Consider the following 14469-nt stretch of genomic DNA (forward strand, 5'->3'; position numbering starts at 1 on the left):
CTTGGGTTCACTGTAGAGGAGGCCATCCTCCCAGTAAACACTGTAGTTCCCTTCAACGTTCCCTGCTGCCTGGGCTTTGGCCTGTCGCCTCAGTCCCTCAAGGGTAGGGCACTCCTTCTGGCCCTGGCAGAATTCCTCCCTGGACGGGCCTCCCTCCACGTGCCACTCGGCCGGGATGGGTAGGTCCTCCAGTTTGGTAACATCCCCCACCGCGGACTCCTGGTCCACCACCTCCGGTGGCCTATCCGTCACACGGGGCGCGGATGCCGAGGCAGGCTCCTCCCGTCCTCGGTTCTTCCCTTGATCGGCAGCTGGCTGGGCCTTTGTTCCAGGCTCCAGCCTGAACGAACTCCCTCTCCGGGTAGTCGCGGACCCTGTGCTCACACAGGCCCAGACAGGTGTACCCAGCATCTCAGTGTGAGTCCGGTATTCCACCTCTTTCCAAGCATTGTGCTCCATGTCATTCCCTAGCAGACAATCGACTGGCACAGCAGGGCTTACGGCAACTCGAAGTGAACCTGCAACCCCTTCCAATTCAAAGGGAACCACGGCCACCGGATAGTGGCCCATTCTGCCGTCAGCCATCGCGGCAGGGTGGAGTACATCGGGAATTACCTGCTCTGGAGACACCAGTTGGCTACGCACCATAGTCATACTGGCTCCTGTGTCTCTCAGAGCCTCCCCTCTTTGGCCGTTGATGGTGACCCACTGCCCATACTTTGCGGTATTTGCGGGCACCTGGATCTTAGGAACCATCTCCCGTTCTCCCAGGGACACTAAAGTGACACCCGCCCACTCCCTTCCCTTAATTAAAGGCATCTCCTCCCCGAGCACTACACTAGCTACTCCGGGGGTCTTTCCTCCAATGGGAGGGGGTGGTCGTTTTGGGCACTTCGCATCTCCCTTATAGTGTCCAACGCCACCGCACTCGAAGCAATGGACAACCCTTGGCTGCTGACTCTGGCCAGGATTAGGGTTTCTGGGTGGGTTAGCCCTAGGGGTGAATCCTGTTCCCTTACCTTGGAAATTATTTTGGGGGCCTTTGGAGAACTCCTTTTTCTTTTCCCCTCCCTCTTTCTTCTGGGGGGCGCCCTGTCCGGCCTTTTGAGTATCCCCTCCAGTCCCCCTTGTGGACACCCGGGTACTAGCCCAAATGTCCGCCTCCTCAGCAAGCTTCCGGGGATTGGTCAGCTTGCTATCCACCAGGTGTTGACGCAGTTCAGGGAAACATTTTTCGAGCAGGTGTTCCTTCAATACTAAATCAAACAACCCCTCGTAGTTCCTCACTTCACTGCCCTGAATCCAACCCTCTAATGCCTTCTTTGCATAATCCAGGAAGTCCACCCAATTCTGTGTACCCAGTTTGTGGCTACCCCGGAACTTCTGTCTGTATTTCTCGGGTGTTAGTCCAAACTTTCGTATGAGCGCCACTTTCATGGTGGGGTAGTGGGTCTGCTCATCCTGCTCTAGGGCCAATAATGCATCCCTACCAGCTGGAGGCATGTACCTGTACAATCCCCCTCCCCAGTACTTCTCTGGAACCCCATGGGCCCTTAATGAGACCTCATAGGCCGCTAGCCACTTGGCAATATCGTCGCCCACACCATAGCTAGCCACTAGGTCCTTCGGCAAATAGGGTTTTGGTTCCCTGGTGAACTCTCTTTCTTCGCTGCCACCATTAGGAATAGGGTGTGCCCCGGCTCGTAGGATCTGAAGATCTATCTCTTTCAGCCTTAGCTCATGAGCCATCCTCTGTTCCTCCTTCTCTTTCTCCAGCCTTGCTAAGTCCCATGTGAGCTGTCTTTTCTCCCTCCGGTCTGTTAACTCCACTTCAGACAAGCCACCGCTAGAGGCACTGCTGCCCTTCCTAGAAAGTGTCCTGGGCCCCGCTAACAGGTTCCCCACCTCAGGTTGGTACAAACCAGCTCCCTCACTGTCGGGCTCTCTATCCCTGTCCTCCTCCTCAGCCTTGCTTTCTCGTCGTGCCTCCCCCCAAGCCCTTAAGCTGGTTTGGAGTGCACCCTTCTTTGCTCCTGGGGGACAATACACCCCCTCCCGCTGACAAAACTCCCTGAGTTGGGCCACAGTATAGGTTTCCAGGTCTTCTAGCACAAACTCCATTTTGCCCACTCAGGTCAGAGGACAGTTATTTGCAGAAGCTATGCAGGGGGGTACCTTATATAATACCTCCTCCCACCACCAGAGTAAATTTGGAAAAAACAAAAACTCACAATTAGGAAGGCCGCTTGGAGAAAACTCCCGGTGTAGGCCTATGGACTACCCACAGTTATTGTCGAGTATACGTAGGCACAGCTCTATCCCACCACTGAACACCAATTATGTTAGAAAAACACTCCCACACCGGAAGGGTGGTGGTGTTCTCCCAGACATACACTGTGGTAGCTTGGCTCGAGTGGTCAGGGATCAGGCACCGTGCTAAGCATACGTCATACCCACACAATAAACATGCGTGCATCCGTTCCAAAAACGACACTACACCTTAAAAATTATACTGAAAATATATCTCTTTATCTTCTTTTCTCTTAGTTGCTGATTAAATAAATAATAATACAATCACAGTACACAAGGCTTTTCCTGTGGAAGGGTAAGTCAAATAAATAATACTTCAACGATTCAATAAATAAGGTAGATCATAAATAATCAAGGCATAAATATAAGTGCATTACATAAAAGGCAATTAAATATTACGAGGCAATAAATACTGCGAGACAATAAATACTGTGCGACAATAAATACTGTGAAACAATAAATACTGTGAGGCAATAAATAGGATGAATACAATAAATACAGTGCTCTCAATAAATAATAAAAGCCAACAGTGACACTTGAAAATCAGTTCACATTCCTGAGGTACTATGGGATGATTTGGCCCAATCCCAGCTTGTAGAGTTTTGGATGACCTGCGGGGTGTACTACCTGGCTTGGACAAGGCTGAGGCCTAAACTGAGGTAGATCAAGGGGGAATCTAGAGATCTGGCTCTCCCACACTACACAACCCCTCTGTATTAGTCTCAGCTCACCCCTGGCACTATCAAACTGGTTCCAGCACCTCTCTAGCCTCTAGGATGGTCTCTTAGGGCTTCACAGGGCCTTAGGCGCCCTCTATTCCACTTACTGCCCTTTTTATGAAGTTCCGACGCCGCTGGAGTCGTGTCGACGCCGTGAGGCGGTTCCGGTTCGATGTCGGCGGCCTCGGCTCAATGACAGTTCTTGTCGACGCCGGGAGGCGGTTCCGGTTCGATGTCGGCGGCCTCGGTTCGATGACGTCGGGCGGCCTTGGCTTGATGTCGACTTCCGGCGGCTCCGGAGTGCGATCTCCACTCCCGACCTCCGGTGCTCCTTTCCTCAGGTTCCGGCGACTCCGGAGCGCGACCTCCACTCCCGACCTCCGGCACGATTCTCTTCAGGTTCCGGCGACTCCGGAGTGCGATCTCCACTCCCGACCTCCGGCACGCTTCTCTTCAGGTTCCGGCGACTCCGGAGTGCGATCTCCACTCCCGACCTCCGGCACGCTTCACCTCGGTCTCCGGCGACTCCGGAGGGCGGACTTCACTCCCCCGTCGACGCCGCGCACTCGACCTCAGGTGACTTCCTCCTCGACCTCTGGTGTCTCCACGGCCTCCGTCGGCGCCCTCTCTCGACCTCTGGCGGCTCCGGGTACGACGTCTGCTTTCCAGTCAGCGCCGCTTCTCCACCTCGGGCTCCAGGTCTCCAGGCTTCTCGACGTCGGACTTCAGGAAGTTACCAGTAACCAGGTCAGGAACTTGCTGTTCTTTACTTTTAAGGCCTGTTCCGGCTGTCCAGGTCCTTAAGATGGTTTTTCTTGCTTTCTCCCACACAGGGCTCTAGGCTGGGCTCAGTCAGCAGGGACTAGTATCAAGGGTAGGTTTCTGGACCCCACTCCAGGCACAAGTTTCCACCCCTGTTGCCTCACTCCTTCCTCCTTCAGTTCTGTGCTCCTCTCTCTTCACCAGTCAGGTGCCAACTGCCAGCTCCAACTGTCAACTCTGACTTAGCTTCCCAACATTCTAAACCGCCTCCAACTGTCACAGGGTTCCAGAATGTTGCAGAAGGTTCTAGTAGGTTCCAGTGATGTCACAGGTGACAATGGGTGGCCTCCATTTTGTGCTCCAGGCCCTCAGACAGAAGTTCCAGGGGTAGATAAAATGGCTCCCTGAATCTGCATCAATACTAAAAAGTCTGGTGGTTCCCAAAAAGGAAAAAATACTAACAGGGTTTGAGGCAAAAGTGGGACAAAATAAATAATGATGAGGAGGGACCACCCAAAGGGCTGACAGGTCTAACAGTGCCACACTGTAGTAGCTTGTATCTACACCAACCCACCTACCGTCTTTAAGTACTTCTCTTGCATTCGCCATGCTACCAAATGTGCCAAGGAAATTAAGGAATCTTGTTTGCTTCCGGTAGTTAACAGACATGGAACACGGGTCACAAGTTAAATAAAATAGTGACAACAGTGAACGTTCTGTATCTCACTTGTTTTTAAAGAATGACAAACTCCTGATGCTGAGTTGGTGGCGTGATCGAAGGAGATCCTATTCAGCAATGCATTTAAGGCATATATGACAATTTTACCATGCTATACGTATTGCATAACTCTTTTGCATGCATCTAGGCTTTTAGGACTTTAGCCAGCATTCTCCTGAAACCTAACCAAGTCCTGTCTGGTTTCAATAGAATGTGGACTATGCATGTACAAAGAAGATGCCCACATCATCATTACAAGCAACAGTGCACTCACACAGGAGGACAGGTGTAACCTTATCCTGATGAAGTATAACTAGATATGGGATTCCAGTGGACGGGGAAAATAATTATTAGTTTAGCTTTATGTGTCTTTGTTGGGTTCAGATTCCTTTTTTTTGCAAAGGATTCAAACACAAAATATACAAACAGAAACTCAGCCTCCATATAATTTTTCGTATTCATTTCATTATCCCCAGGGAGGTGATATTATACATTTAAAAATAACAATAGGAAATACTAACTGAATAATTAAATAAAAAGATCCTAAGTACACAAAGCAGGAAAATTAATTGGCAGCTTGATGCTGAATCATACCATGCCAGATAGCATTACATTTTCGCAATGCCTTAACGCCTCTGATTTTAGATTCCTACCTCTATTAAGCCCTGCTTACCTTCTGCACAGTCGGACACTATGCCTGCTAGACTTCAGAGCAACATGATCTTAGCCACGTGTCACTGAGATGTGTCATCATATATTACCCTGCCTGTTTTCAGTTCTGTTTGACTTCTGTCCTACCAGCCATCATCCATGCTTCCTAAAACTCTCCTTCTTGCCCTCTACGCTTTAGATCCGGCTTACTTTCAATAAGCCTGCTTTACGCTTGTTGCAAGACAATTCTGCTATCAGCCCTGCTGGCATCCAGTTTCTCTTACTACCAGGTATAATCCCTCCCTGCCTACCTTTCCACCTAACCTTTGATTCATTCAGCATAACAGTGGTTTGCCTTTACCCAGTCCATGCTCAGAAATGTTTACTTTTACACTTCTTTTATGATATGGTGTGGGTTGTTCTCCGCTCTAACAGGTGCAAACAAATAAATGACGCCAAAGTGCCTGTTTAGTCAAATCCATTATGTACCCTCTGTTATGTTTTGCAGAGAGCTGGAAAGATGGCAAAGGAGAGGGACGAAATTCAAAATACGAATAATCACACTTGATAAAAGAGCCTTAAGAACAGATATGTTTAACTTATTCCTAACCCTCAAACCTTGTGTCTGCATTGTCCCTGCACACTCTGTATCTTAACCGCAAATTTTCTTTGCCATACTCTACCTGTGTTACAATCTCCTGTTGCATGTATTTTATATTATTTCTTAATGTTATATTGGTATAACACTGAATCAGATGGTAGAGTATACATAGGTTTGTTTCTCAGGCAGTGAATGAGAGAGAGCAGGAGAGGCTGTGTACTCACTGTGACAGGGTCTTGAGAGTTTTCATCGAACAGCTGCATCCCATCAAAAGAGTGATGCAGAGTATATGAGTCCTGGGTGTATACCAGGTACAGACGCGAATCTTTAGGAGAACTGTGAAATGAAAACATAGGTGTTATATTTCTTTCCAGATATGACATCTTAGTGACACAGAACCTGTAGGAAGCTAGAATTTTATTGCCTTTGTCTCCCCCACCCACTTTTTGCCCTGTTTTTGACTCCTAGATGTTGGTGTTTAACTCTGACAGTGCACTGAGGCTGCCTAATCAGACCTTAGTGCCAGTGTTTTTTTCCCCTAAAACAATTTAGAGTCTAATTGTAACCCAATTGGCAAAGACTTTAGCACCCCTATAAGTCCATAGTAAATGGCACCCCCGCTACCTAGAGCATGGGTACTAAGGTATCCCTAAGCGCTGCAGCATGTATTATGCCACTCTAAGTGAACCACACACAAATTTTGTGCAGATTGCACACTGAGTGCATTGGTGCAAACCATGAGTGAAAACATGACATGGCACACTCTTTGTGTGCCATGCCACAGTCACTGCATGTAATATATGTAAGTCTCCCTTACAGGCCTTGTAGCCCTACAGCAGGGTGCATTATATCACATATGAGGGCATATCTGAATAAGCAGATATGCTCCTGTGAAGTCTAGTACATTAGATGGTACAAGTGAACAGGGAAGCCATCTTAAGTATATGTACTGGGCACTGGTCATTACGAGTTCCCCAGCTACATGATGGCTTTACTGAAACCCCTGGTGTTTGGTATCAAACACCTTGTCTTAATAAATCCATACTGTTGCCAGTACGAGATCTATAATGGCATGCACCCACAGGGCTCCTTAGAAGTACCCCCTGAAAAACATACCACTATCTAAGTGCGCTGGCTGACTGGTATCAACCGGCATGCCAACACAGACTGGTATCTTCTCTGGTAAACGGTCTGGCCAGTGACATTTGTTCACAGATGGAAATTTGCGTAATTGGCAAAGTGTGCAAGTATTCTGAGCAGGCTGTATGGGGAGTGTTGACAGAGGCATTGTGTAATTTGGTATAGAAGCGCTGGAAACCCTTAAGTATCACTTCTGTTGATGTTTGTAACTTATTTTGCTTATATTTAATCGTCTGGATCATATTAGAATTGCGCATGAATTTTAGATAGGCCACCAGGGACTTTCCCCCTTTATGCAAGTAGAATAAAGATGTTTCCTTTTGGGAATTAACCCATAACTGTGCGTGTTTGCTGATTATGGAGTTGAATTCATATTTGAGGCGTTTTAGGATGGTCAGAGTAGCAAGATTGTTAGTTTCCCTACAGTTCTGTTCTTTGGCTTTTATCTCTGATGTGAATTGATCTAGGGAGGATGTAATTAGCTTGTTTTTCCAGAACATCCGGCTCATAATCAGATTTCTACAGTAGCATTTCAAAGAGTCCCAAAGAATTATGGGGGAAGAGGTGAAGTCTTTATTTATCTGAATGATTTGGGATAGCTCATTATGGAGCTCCTTGACCATGTTGGAGTCTTCCAGGATCTCTAGGTTCATATGACCGGCCTTTGCCTTGACGTGGGGATGGGGGGTTGAGGGGATGGAAGAATTTGGAGGGTTATTGAAGTGGCTGCGTGGTCTGAGATAGTGCTAGGTTCTATGGAGGCTGAGTGGACATGTTGGAGAAGAGTGCAGTCTACTAGAAGATAATTGATTATGGAAAAGGTCTTACGCAAGGGGGGGACATTGCCTTTGGACAATGGGTGTGAATATCTGGCGGCGAAGCTTGGGCATTTTGTGTTGTAATGTGTGGCGTAAAGATCTATGTCTGGCTGCCCCCACATTTGGAAGCATGGTTGAAGAACTTGTGGATGAAGTTTCCACTCGTGAATCTGTTGTGTCTGCCGACTTAACGGATCTGCCATGTGATTTTGAATTCCTGGGAGGTGTTGGGCTAAAAGGAATAGGTTTTGAGGAATAGCCCTCCTCCATATGCTCTGTGCTATTTGAGAGAGCTGCACAGTGCGTCCCCCCCTGTTTTTGTAAATAGTACATTGCTGTCATATTGTCCATGCGAACTAAGACAGCTTTGCCTGATATCTGTTTCTGGAATGATTTTAATACCAGAAAGATTGCTAGTAACTCCAAATGGTTGATGTGGAGTAGCCTTTGCTGAGGTGTCCATGTGCTTGTATGGTGTGATGAAGTAGATGAGCTCCCCAGCCGGTGAGCGATACGTCTGCTGTTAGCACAATCTGTGGAACCGGCTCTAGGTTACGGTCGCCCTTTGGAAAGGTTCTGGGTGTTCCACCACTGCAGAGAGCGATGTGTGCAGCCGTCCACCAACACCAGATCTGTTAACTGACCTTGAGCTTGGTTCCACTGACGTGCTAAGCATTCCTATAAGGGGCACATCTGGAGTCTTGCATGGGGTACTATGAATATGCAAGAGGCCACCATCCCTATGAGTTGCATGAACACTCGAGCTGGAAGTGAGTGTTGCGGCTGGAATCTTGTTATAAGGGCTTACATGCTTGCTATCCTGGCTGGACTGGGATATGCAAGGTTTTTTGAGGTGTTTATTGTGGCACCCAGATATTGTTGGGTTTGGGATGGTAGGAGGTGAGACTTTGTGAGGTTTATGGTAATCCCCAAGTCGTGAAGTAGTTGGATTGTGGCGTGTGTGTGATTTACACACTGGGTACGTGACTTGGCTTTTATGAGCCAGTCGTCCAAATATGGGAAGACGTGAATTTGTTGTCTTCTTAACTGGGCTGCTACCACTGCCAGACATTTTGTGAAGACTCTGGGTGCTGTGGTGACTCCGAATGGGAGAACCTTGAACTCGTAATGCTGACCGTCCACCACAAACCGAAGATATTTCCTGTGAGCAGGGTGAATGGGAATGTGGAAGTAGGCCTCCTTGAGGTCTAATGTGGTAAGGAAGTCGCCTTGTATGAGTAGAGGGCGGACCTGTTGAAGAGTGATCATATGGAAATGGTCTGATTGTATGTAGACGTTTAATGGTCTGAGGTCCAAGATGGGTCTCAGGGTTCCGTCCTTCTTTGGAATGAGGAAGTATAGGGAGTAAACCCCTGTGTTTTGGTGATGAAGGGGAACTGGTTCTATTGCATGTTTTTCTAGTAGGGAAAGCACCTCTTGTTTTAGAAGCGTTAAGTGCTCTAATGACATTGGATGCTGTTTGGGTGGTATATTTGGGAGAGTTGAAGTGAGCTCTAGGCAATAACCTGATTGGATGATTTGTCTCACCCACCTGTCTGAGGTAATGTTGTTCCAGATAGGTAGGAACTGTAGCAACCTTCCCCCGACCAGAGTAGAGTGGTCTGGGGGGAGTGGAGGGAAGACATTGTTTAGGGGTGGAGGCGGTGCGAGTATTGGTAGTTTTGCCTCTACCCTTGTTGTTATTGCCCCTGTAGCCTCCTCTGTAATGCCCTCTATTAGATGAGGTCTGGGTGGGACTCTTGTAGGAAGTGGAGGGGTTATCAGTGGTAAAGCCTCTAGAGGCGCCCCTATAAGAGAAGCGACGAAAAGAACTTCTCGGAGCTTGCGATTGCAAACCTCCCATTGATTTGGCGGTGTCTTTATCCTTCTTCATCTTCTTTAAAGATGAATCTACAGTGGGCCCAAACAAGTGTTCCTGGTCAAACAGCTGATTTAATATGGTAGATTGAACCTAGGGTTTGAAGCTGGAAATGTGTAGCGGTATTAGTTATCAGCTTGCCTTCCTAGATGAGATCATTGGCTCGCCCTTTTAGGTCTCGCCTAGCGATGCAGCGCGAAGCGCTGTCGCTTGCGAGATCTATTGTTGTCGACTTGAGTTTGGAAGGGGGACAGGAGATGTGTACTTTCTCCGGACAGGCGATGTGCACACTCACGGCGCCTGTTTAAGCTTCAGCCCAGACAGCCAATGTGCACGCGTACGGCTCGCGGCGCTATTACAACTCCTGCTCGCACCATACGCTTGCACATCTCCTGTCCAGGGGTGCTTGCTTACGTGAGCATGCGTATGGCTTGGCTCAATCAACGCGCGCATGGCGTGCTTTCGCTTTCCCTCCCAACGGCGTTTTAGCACACAATCCGTGATCAGACACACAGCGCCTCCGTGGGACCGCAAAACACTATGTAAGACCATACGCAGTGACCGTCACCGGACACACTGGTAGTGTAACGGTAAGTCTCTGTGTGTGAGATGAGACACCGGCTGCGTGTGAGGAACTTGTCTCTGGGTGCGCTGCCAACGGAGCCCGCGAGTCTGGCACCCACGAGTCTGCCGCCCGCTTGTGAAGATACTCTTTGTACAGTAACCTACTTTGGGGCCGCTGGGCTTTTACCCGCTGTCGAGATGCATTCCCGCAGGTGTAGTTTCACTTTTTAAATTGTAGGTTAGGTTTGTCTATCCTGCCTCGATAATTCTCGTGCATGCTGTCTTTCCCTGTCACTCTCTGACACAGTTTCATTCTTCTCTTGCTGTCTGCCTCGGGTTCTCTCTTTCTACCTCAATGCCTCTGTCTCTCCTGTTCGCTCTCTCCCACTGCATTTTCCCCCTCACTTCACCCTCCCACCTCAGGCTTCTGTTTACACACCTGCACAGGTGAAGTCCAGTGCAAACAGACCCTCCTGCCAGGGCAGGATCCGGAGGCCTGATGGATCCGTGGTTGCCCACTTCCTTCCTGCTCACCCGCGGGTACGCCGGGACAGGTGTGACGCCGTGCGTGCGTGGCCCCTGTGTTTACAAGCGACTAATGCCAGGCTCCTCTCACACTCGTCACACAGGATTAATGCAGTGACGAAAGAGAGAGAGAGACAGCTTCAGTGACTGCCAGGACACCTGGGACTAGGGGATTAATGCAGTGAGTGACGAGAAATAGACAGCTTCAGTGACCGCCAGGGAACCTGGGACTAGAGGGTTAATGCAGTGACTGACGAGAGAGAAACAGCTTCAGTGACTGCCAGGACACCTGGGCTTTAATACAGTGAGTGACGAGAAAAAGACAGCTTCATTGACTCCAAGAGCTCCTGGGACTTGGGGAATAATGCAAGAGAAAGAGACAGGTTCAGTGACTGCCAGGGCACCTGGGCATTAATGCAGTGAGTGGCGAGAAAGAAACAGCTTCAGTGCCTGTCAGGGCACCTGGGACCTGGGCATTGATGCAGTGAGTGATGAGAGAGACACAGTTTAGTGACTGCCAAGGCACCTGGGGGTCAACAGGGGGTAAAAGACATTGTCATTTACAGTATCCGGTGCTCGCGGTTCCCAAAGATAAGCAGACACCGCCCATGAAGCAGATGGGTAGTGTTTGTGCGCGCCCGCGCCACGTGCCCGTACATGGGAAACGCGCCCCTGGTGCTGCCATTCTTCTTCAAGCATGTGGCGTCCCAGAAGGGGAGTCGTCGTGCCACACAGGCGTTCTTTAAAGAACATGTTGGTCCCTTTCCGGTTTGCAGCAGGCCAGAGCCTTTGACCCAGAAGCATTCCCCAAGCCAAATTCCCAGGATCTCTTAACATTTCCAGACATCCAGTGCTGTTCTGGTTTTTACCCTGATAATGCGCGACACTTCCGTTTTTACGTTCTACCTGTGTAAATTATCTTTTCCCACTTTTGACACCTCGACTGACCTGTCATCGCAGATTTAATTATTGATGCAAAATAGTGAAACAACGTTAGCAAAATTAATTATTGCTCTCTCTAGTATATTTGCGCAAATTCGAATATTGAATTGCTCCAAGCAGTCCCTACAAGTAAAATGACACCATTGATGTTAACCATAAAGCTAGTTGACTGCGCCAGAGCTCTTAACTTTACCATCCCATGTTTGACAATTTCAGGCATGTCTGTTTTTTGCGCTCTTACCTGCAGTCCTGAATTTATAATGAAATAAAATGGGCTAAAGTTACCAAACTGCAGATAAAACGAGCATTTGCAATGCAATAGGTCTCGCATTTACGCGAGTTTAAGGTATTGGCATTGTAAATGACAATCCCTTTAATTTATGTTTTAAAAAACAAAAATAATACGCTTTGTCTTTTACAATGCCAATAGCTTAAACTTGCGTAAATGCGAGACCTATTGATTTGCAAATGCTTGTTTTTATTTGTCTGGAAGGTGTTGTAGTAGGGTCTCTAGCTCGTTGTAGTGTGCCCTATCATATCTAGCGAGCAAAGCCTGTGTGTTGGCAATCCTCCATATGTTAGCTGCTTGGAACGCTGTTCTCTTACCAGATGCGTCCAGCAGTTTTGACTCCTTATCAGGAGGTGCAGCATCTCCTGTGGTTTGGGAATTAGCCCTTTTCCTGGCGTTGGAGACAACTAAGGAATCCAAGGGTACCTGCCCTTTAATATAAACAGGGTCAACTGGGGCACACTTGTACTTTTTTTCTACCCTTGGGTTAATGACTCTGGCCCTTACAGGATCCTTAAACACTTCAGGAGCGTGTTTGATTACCCCTTTTAACATTGGGAGAATTGAATTGGGCCTTTGGGATGGTGCAAAAGTGTCCATGAGGAAATCTTCTTCTACAGGTTCTGCGTGTAAGTTCACCCCGTGGTATTCTGCTGCGCTGTGTATTAGCTGAGTGAATCCTATAGTGTCCTCTGGAGGGGATGGTCTAGAAGGGTAGATGTCATCCTGTGGTGTGTCTGGGACATCTGGTGTGTCATAATCCTCCCATGGGTCTTTTGGGGTACCAGGAGAACTAGGTTCCCCTAAAGGTTGATCATCCCCCTCATCTTCAGAGGTGTCATCATCCGGAGGTGGAGGAGATGGTGAGGGCAATGAGTATGGGTGTGGAGGAGGAGGTGGAGAAGGAATCCTTAAAGGAGAAGTTGCAATGTCTCTTTTCTTTAAAGGGAGTGGAGCTGGTACAGGTTTGTCCATTTTCCTTTTTAGGTCTCGCCTGAGCTAGCGTATGCGCTGCTCTGCGAGACATTTAGTATTGGAGTTTTCAAAGTGCTACCAGACCTCGCTGACCGTAAGCTTGCGGTTACGTGCACGTGAACGCGCGAAGCCGCCATCTGCCTCCCTTCCAGCGCGATCACTAATGCGTGTGTACCACTCACGTGCTTTTGCGCGCAGCCGCCATCTGCCTCCCTTCCAGCGCGATCACTAATGAGCGAGCACCACTCGCATGCTTTTTTTTTAATTTCCTTTTGCTGCTTAGCGTGCGCACGCGTGTACTCCCCCACCCCTCCCACTTGTTTACTTCTTGCTCCCTTGCCTTCTCTTACACTTCCTCCTTGCCATTCTCCAATCCTACCTTCCTCCTCCAAGTCCATACGAGCAACTCTCTGTCTTAAAAAAAAAATAGTTGGTCCAAATGTATTTCTTATTTCTTAACGCGTCACAATTTCAGGTTTGGGGTACTTCGTTTTCTCACCATGACAAACTAATTCTACGTGTGATTGTTTCAAATGGGGTATCTTGCAGTTCTGATTCGCAGTAGTTTCCTGAACGTGATTATTTTTTCTTTTGCTCAGATTAATTTCCTGACCTTCTAAGAACCTGCGAACTTGCATAGTAGGTGTTCTTTTTAGCGTCTTACGAGTTATAACTTATTTGACTTGAGGATTTGAATTCGTTTTAGGTAGATAAATCAACTTGGATGTTTTATCAAAATATGCGTGTTCAGGTCTGAGACGCTAAATAAAAAGCGCTAAAATAGTGCTGATTTTTATTTTTTGCTCTTATCGGGAACGCACTTTTACCACATTGAAAGATGTCCGACTATTCTCAGCAAGAACGTACGCGTTGTTGTTTTTACGCATCAGCACACACAATCCTCATGTCACAGCACGGCTATAGGTGAGTGGTGAATTGATCTTGATATATTTTTGAGATGTGGTTAAAAAGATTTGTTGAAAGTCAGGTAAAAATGCCTTCATCTCGTGGCCTGTGATGACCCCAAACTTCTGACACCTCGTATAAGTATTGATAAATCAGTACCTGATTTCTTTTTTTTCTTTGGGCTGAGGCTGCGTTTGTTAGGATTGGTGGTGAAATAGGAGGAGAATATGGCTAAAGATAATTGAGATAATTGTGTCCCTGCCTTCCTCTCCTGTGCTCCCTCCCTCCTGATGTAGGGGCCGTGGGTGGTGGGTGAGGCACTAGAATCAGGGATTTCCGCAGGTCTCCCGGCATGTGGCATGTTTTTGTTGTGGGCTTTTTTTTTTTAGGGGGCGCTCTGTTGACTGCCAGGGCGGGCTGCTCCCAGCTGCCATTTGCATACAGCAGGGGCTGCCTCTCGCCATCAGGTCTGAAGTTATCAAGTACTCCGGACCCAAAGTGCCTTACCCCTTTGAGCCAAGCCATTTGCTTTTTAATTAGTCAGAAGGACCTTCCATTTTCGCCACGTTTCCAGGTTTACATTTCAATAGGATCACACAGATCCCTTTTACAGGGAGAACAGTAGGTGTGCTCCCAACCCCAGCAGTTGGAGCGCATCTTTCAAAATTAA

The 14469-nt window shown here is 48.0% G+C and overlaps 1 protein-coding gene across 2 annotated transcripts in view; it reads right to left on the reverse strand.

The window, feature by feature from the left end:
• Nucleotides 1-14469, reverse strand: part of TBC1D17 (TBC1 domain family member 17) — a 556250-nt gene that overhangs the window by 362508 nt on the left and 179273 nt on the right. For both annotated transcript variants that reach the window (XM_085616191.1, XM_085616192.1), the window contains exon 6: nt 5986-6097. In XM_085616191.1, the coding sequence (XP_085472317.1) occupies nt 5986-6097 (112 nt within the window). The remainder of the gene's footprint in view (nt 1-5985; nt 6098-14469) is intronic.

This window comes from Triturus cristatus, chromosome 7 (genome assembly GCF_964204655.1).
Source record: "Triturus cristatus chromosome 7, aTriCri1.1, whole genome shotgun sequence".
In the NCBI taxonomy this organism is placed as follows: domain Eukaryota; kingdom Metazoa; phylum Chordata; class Amphibia; order Caudata; family Salamandridae; genus Triturus; species Triturus cristatus.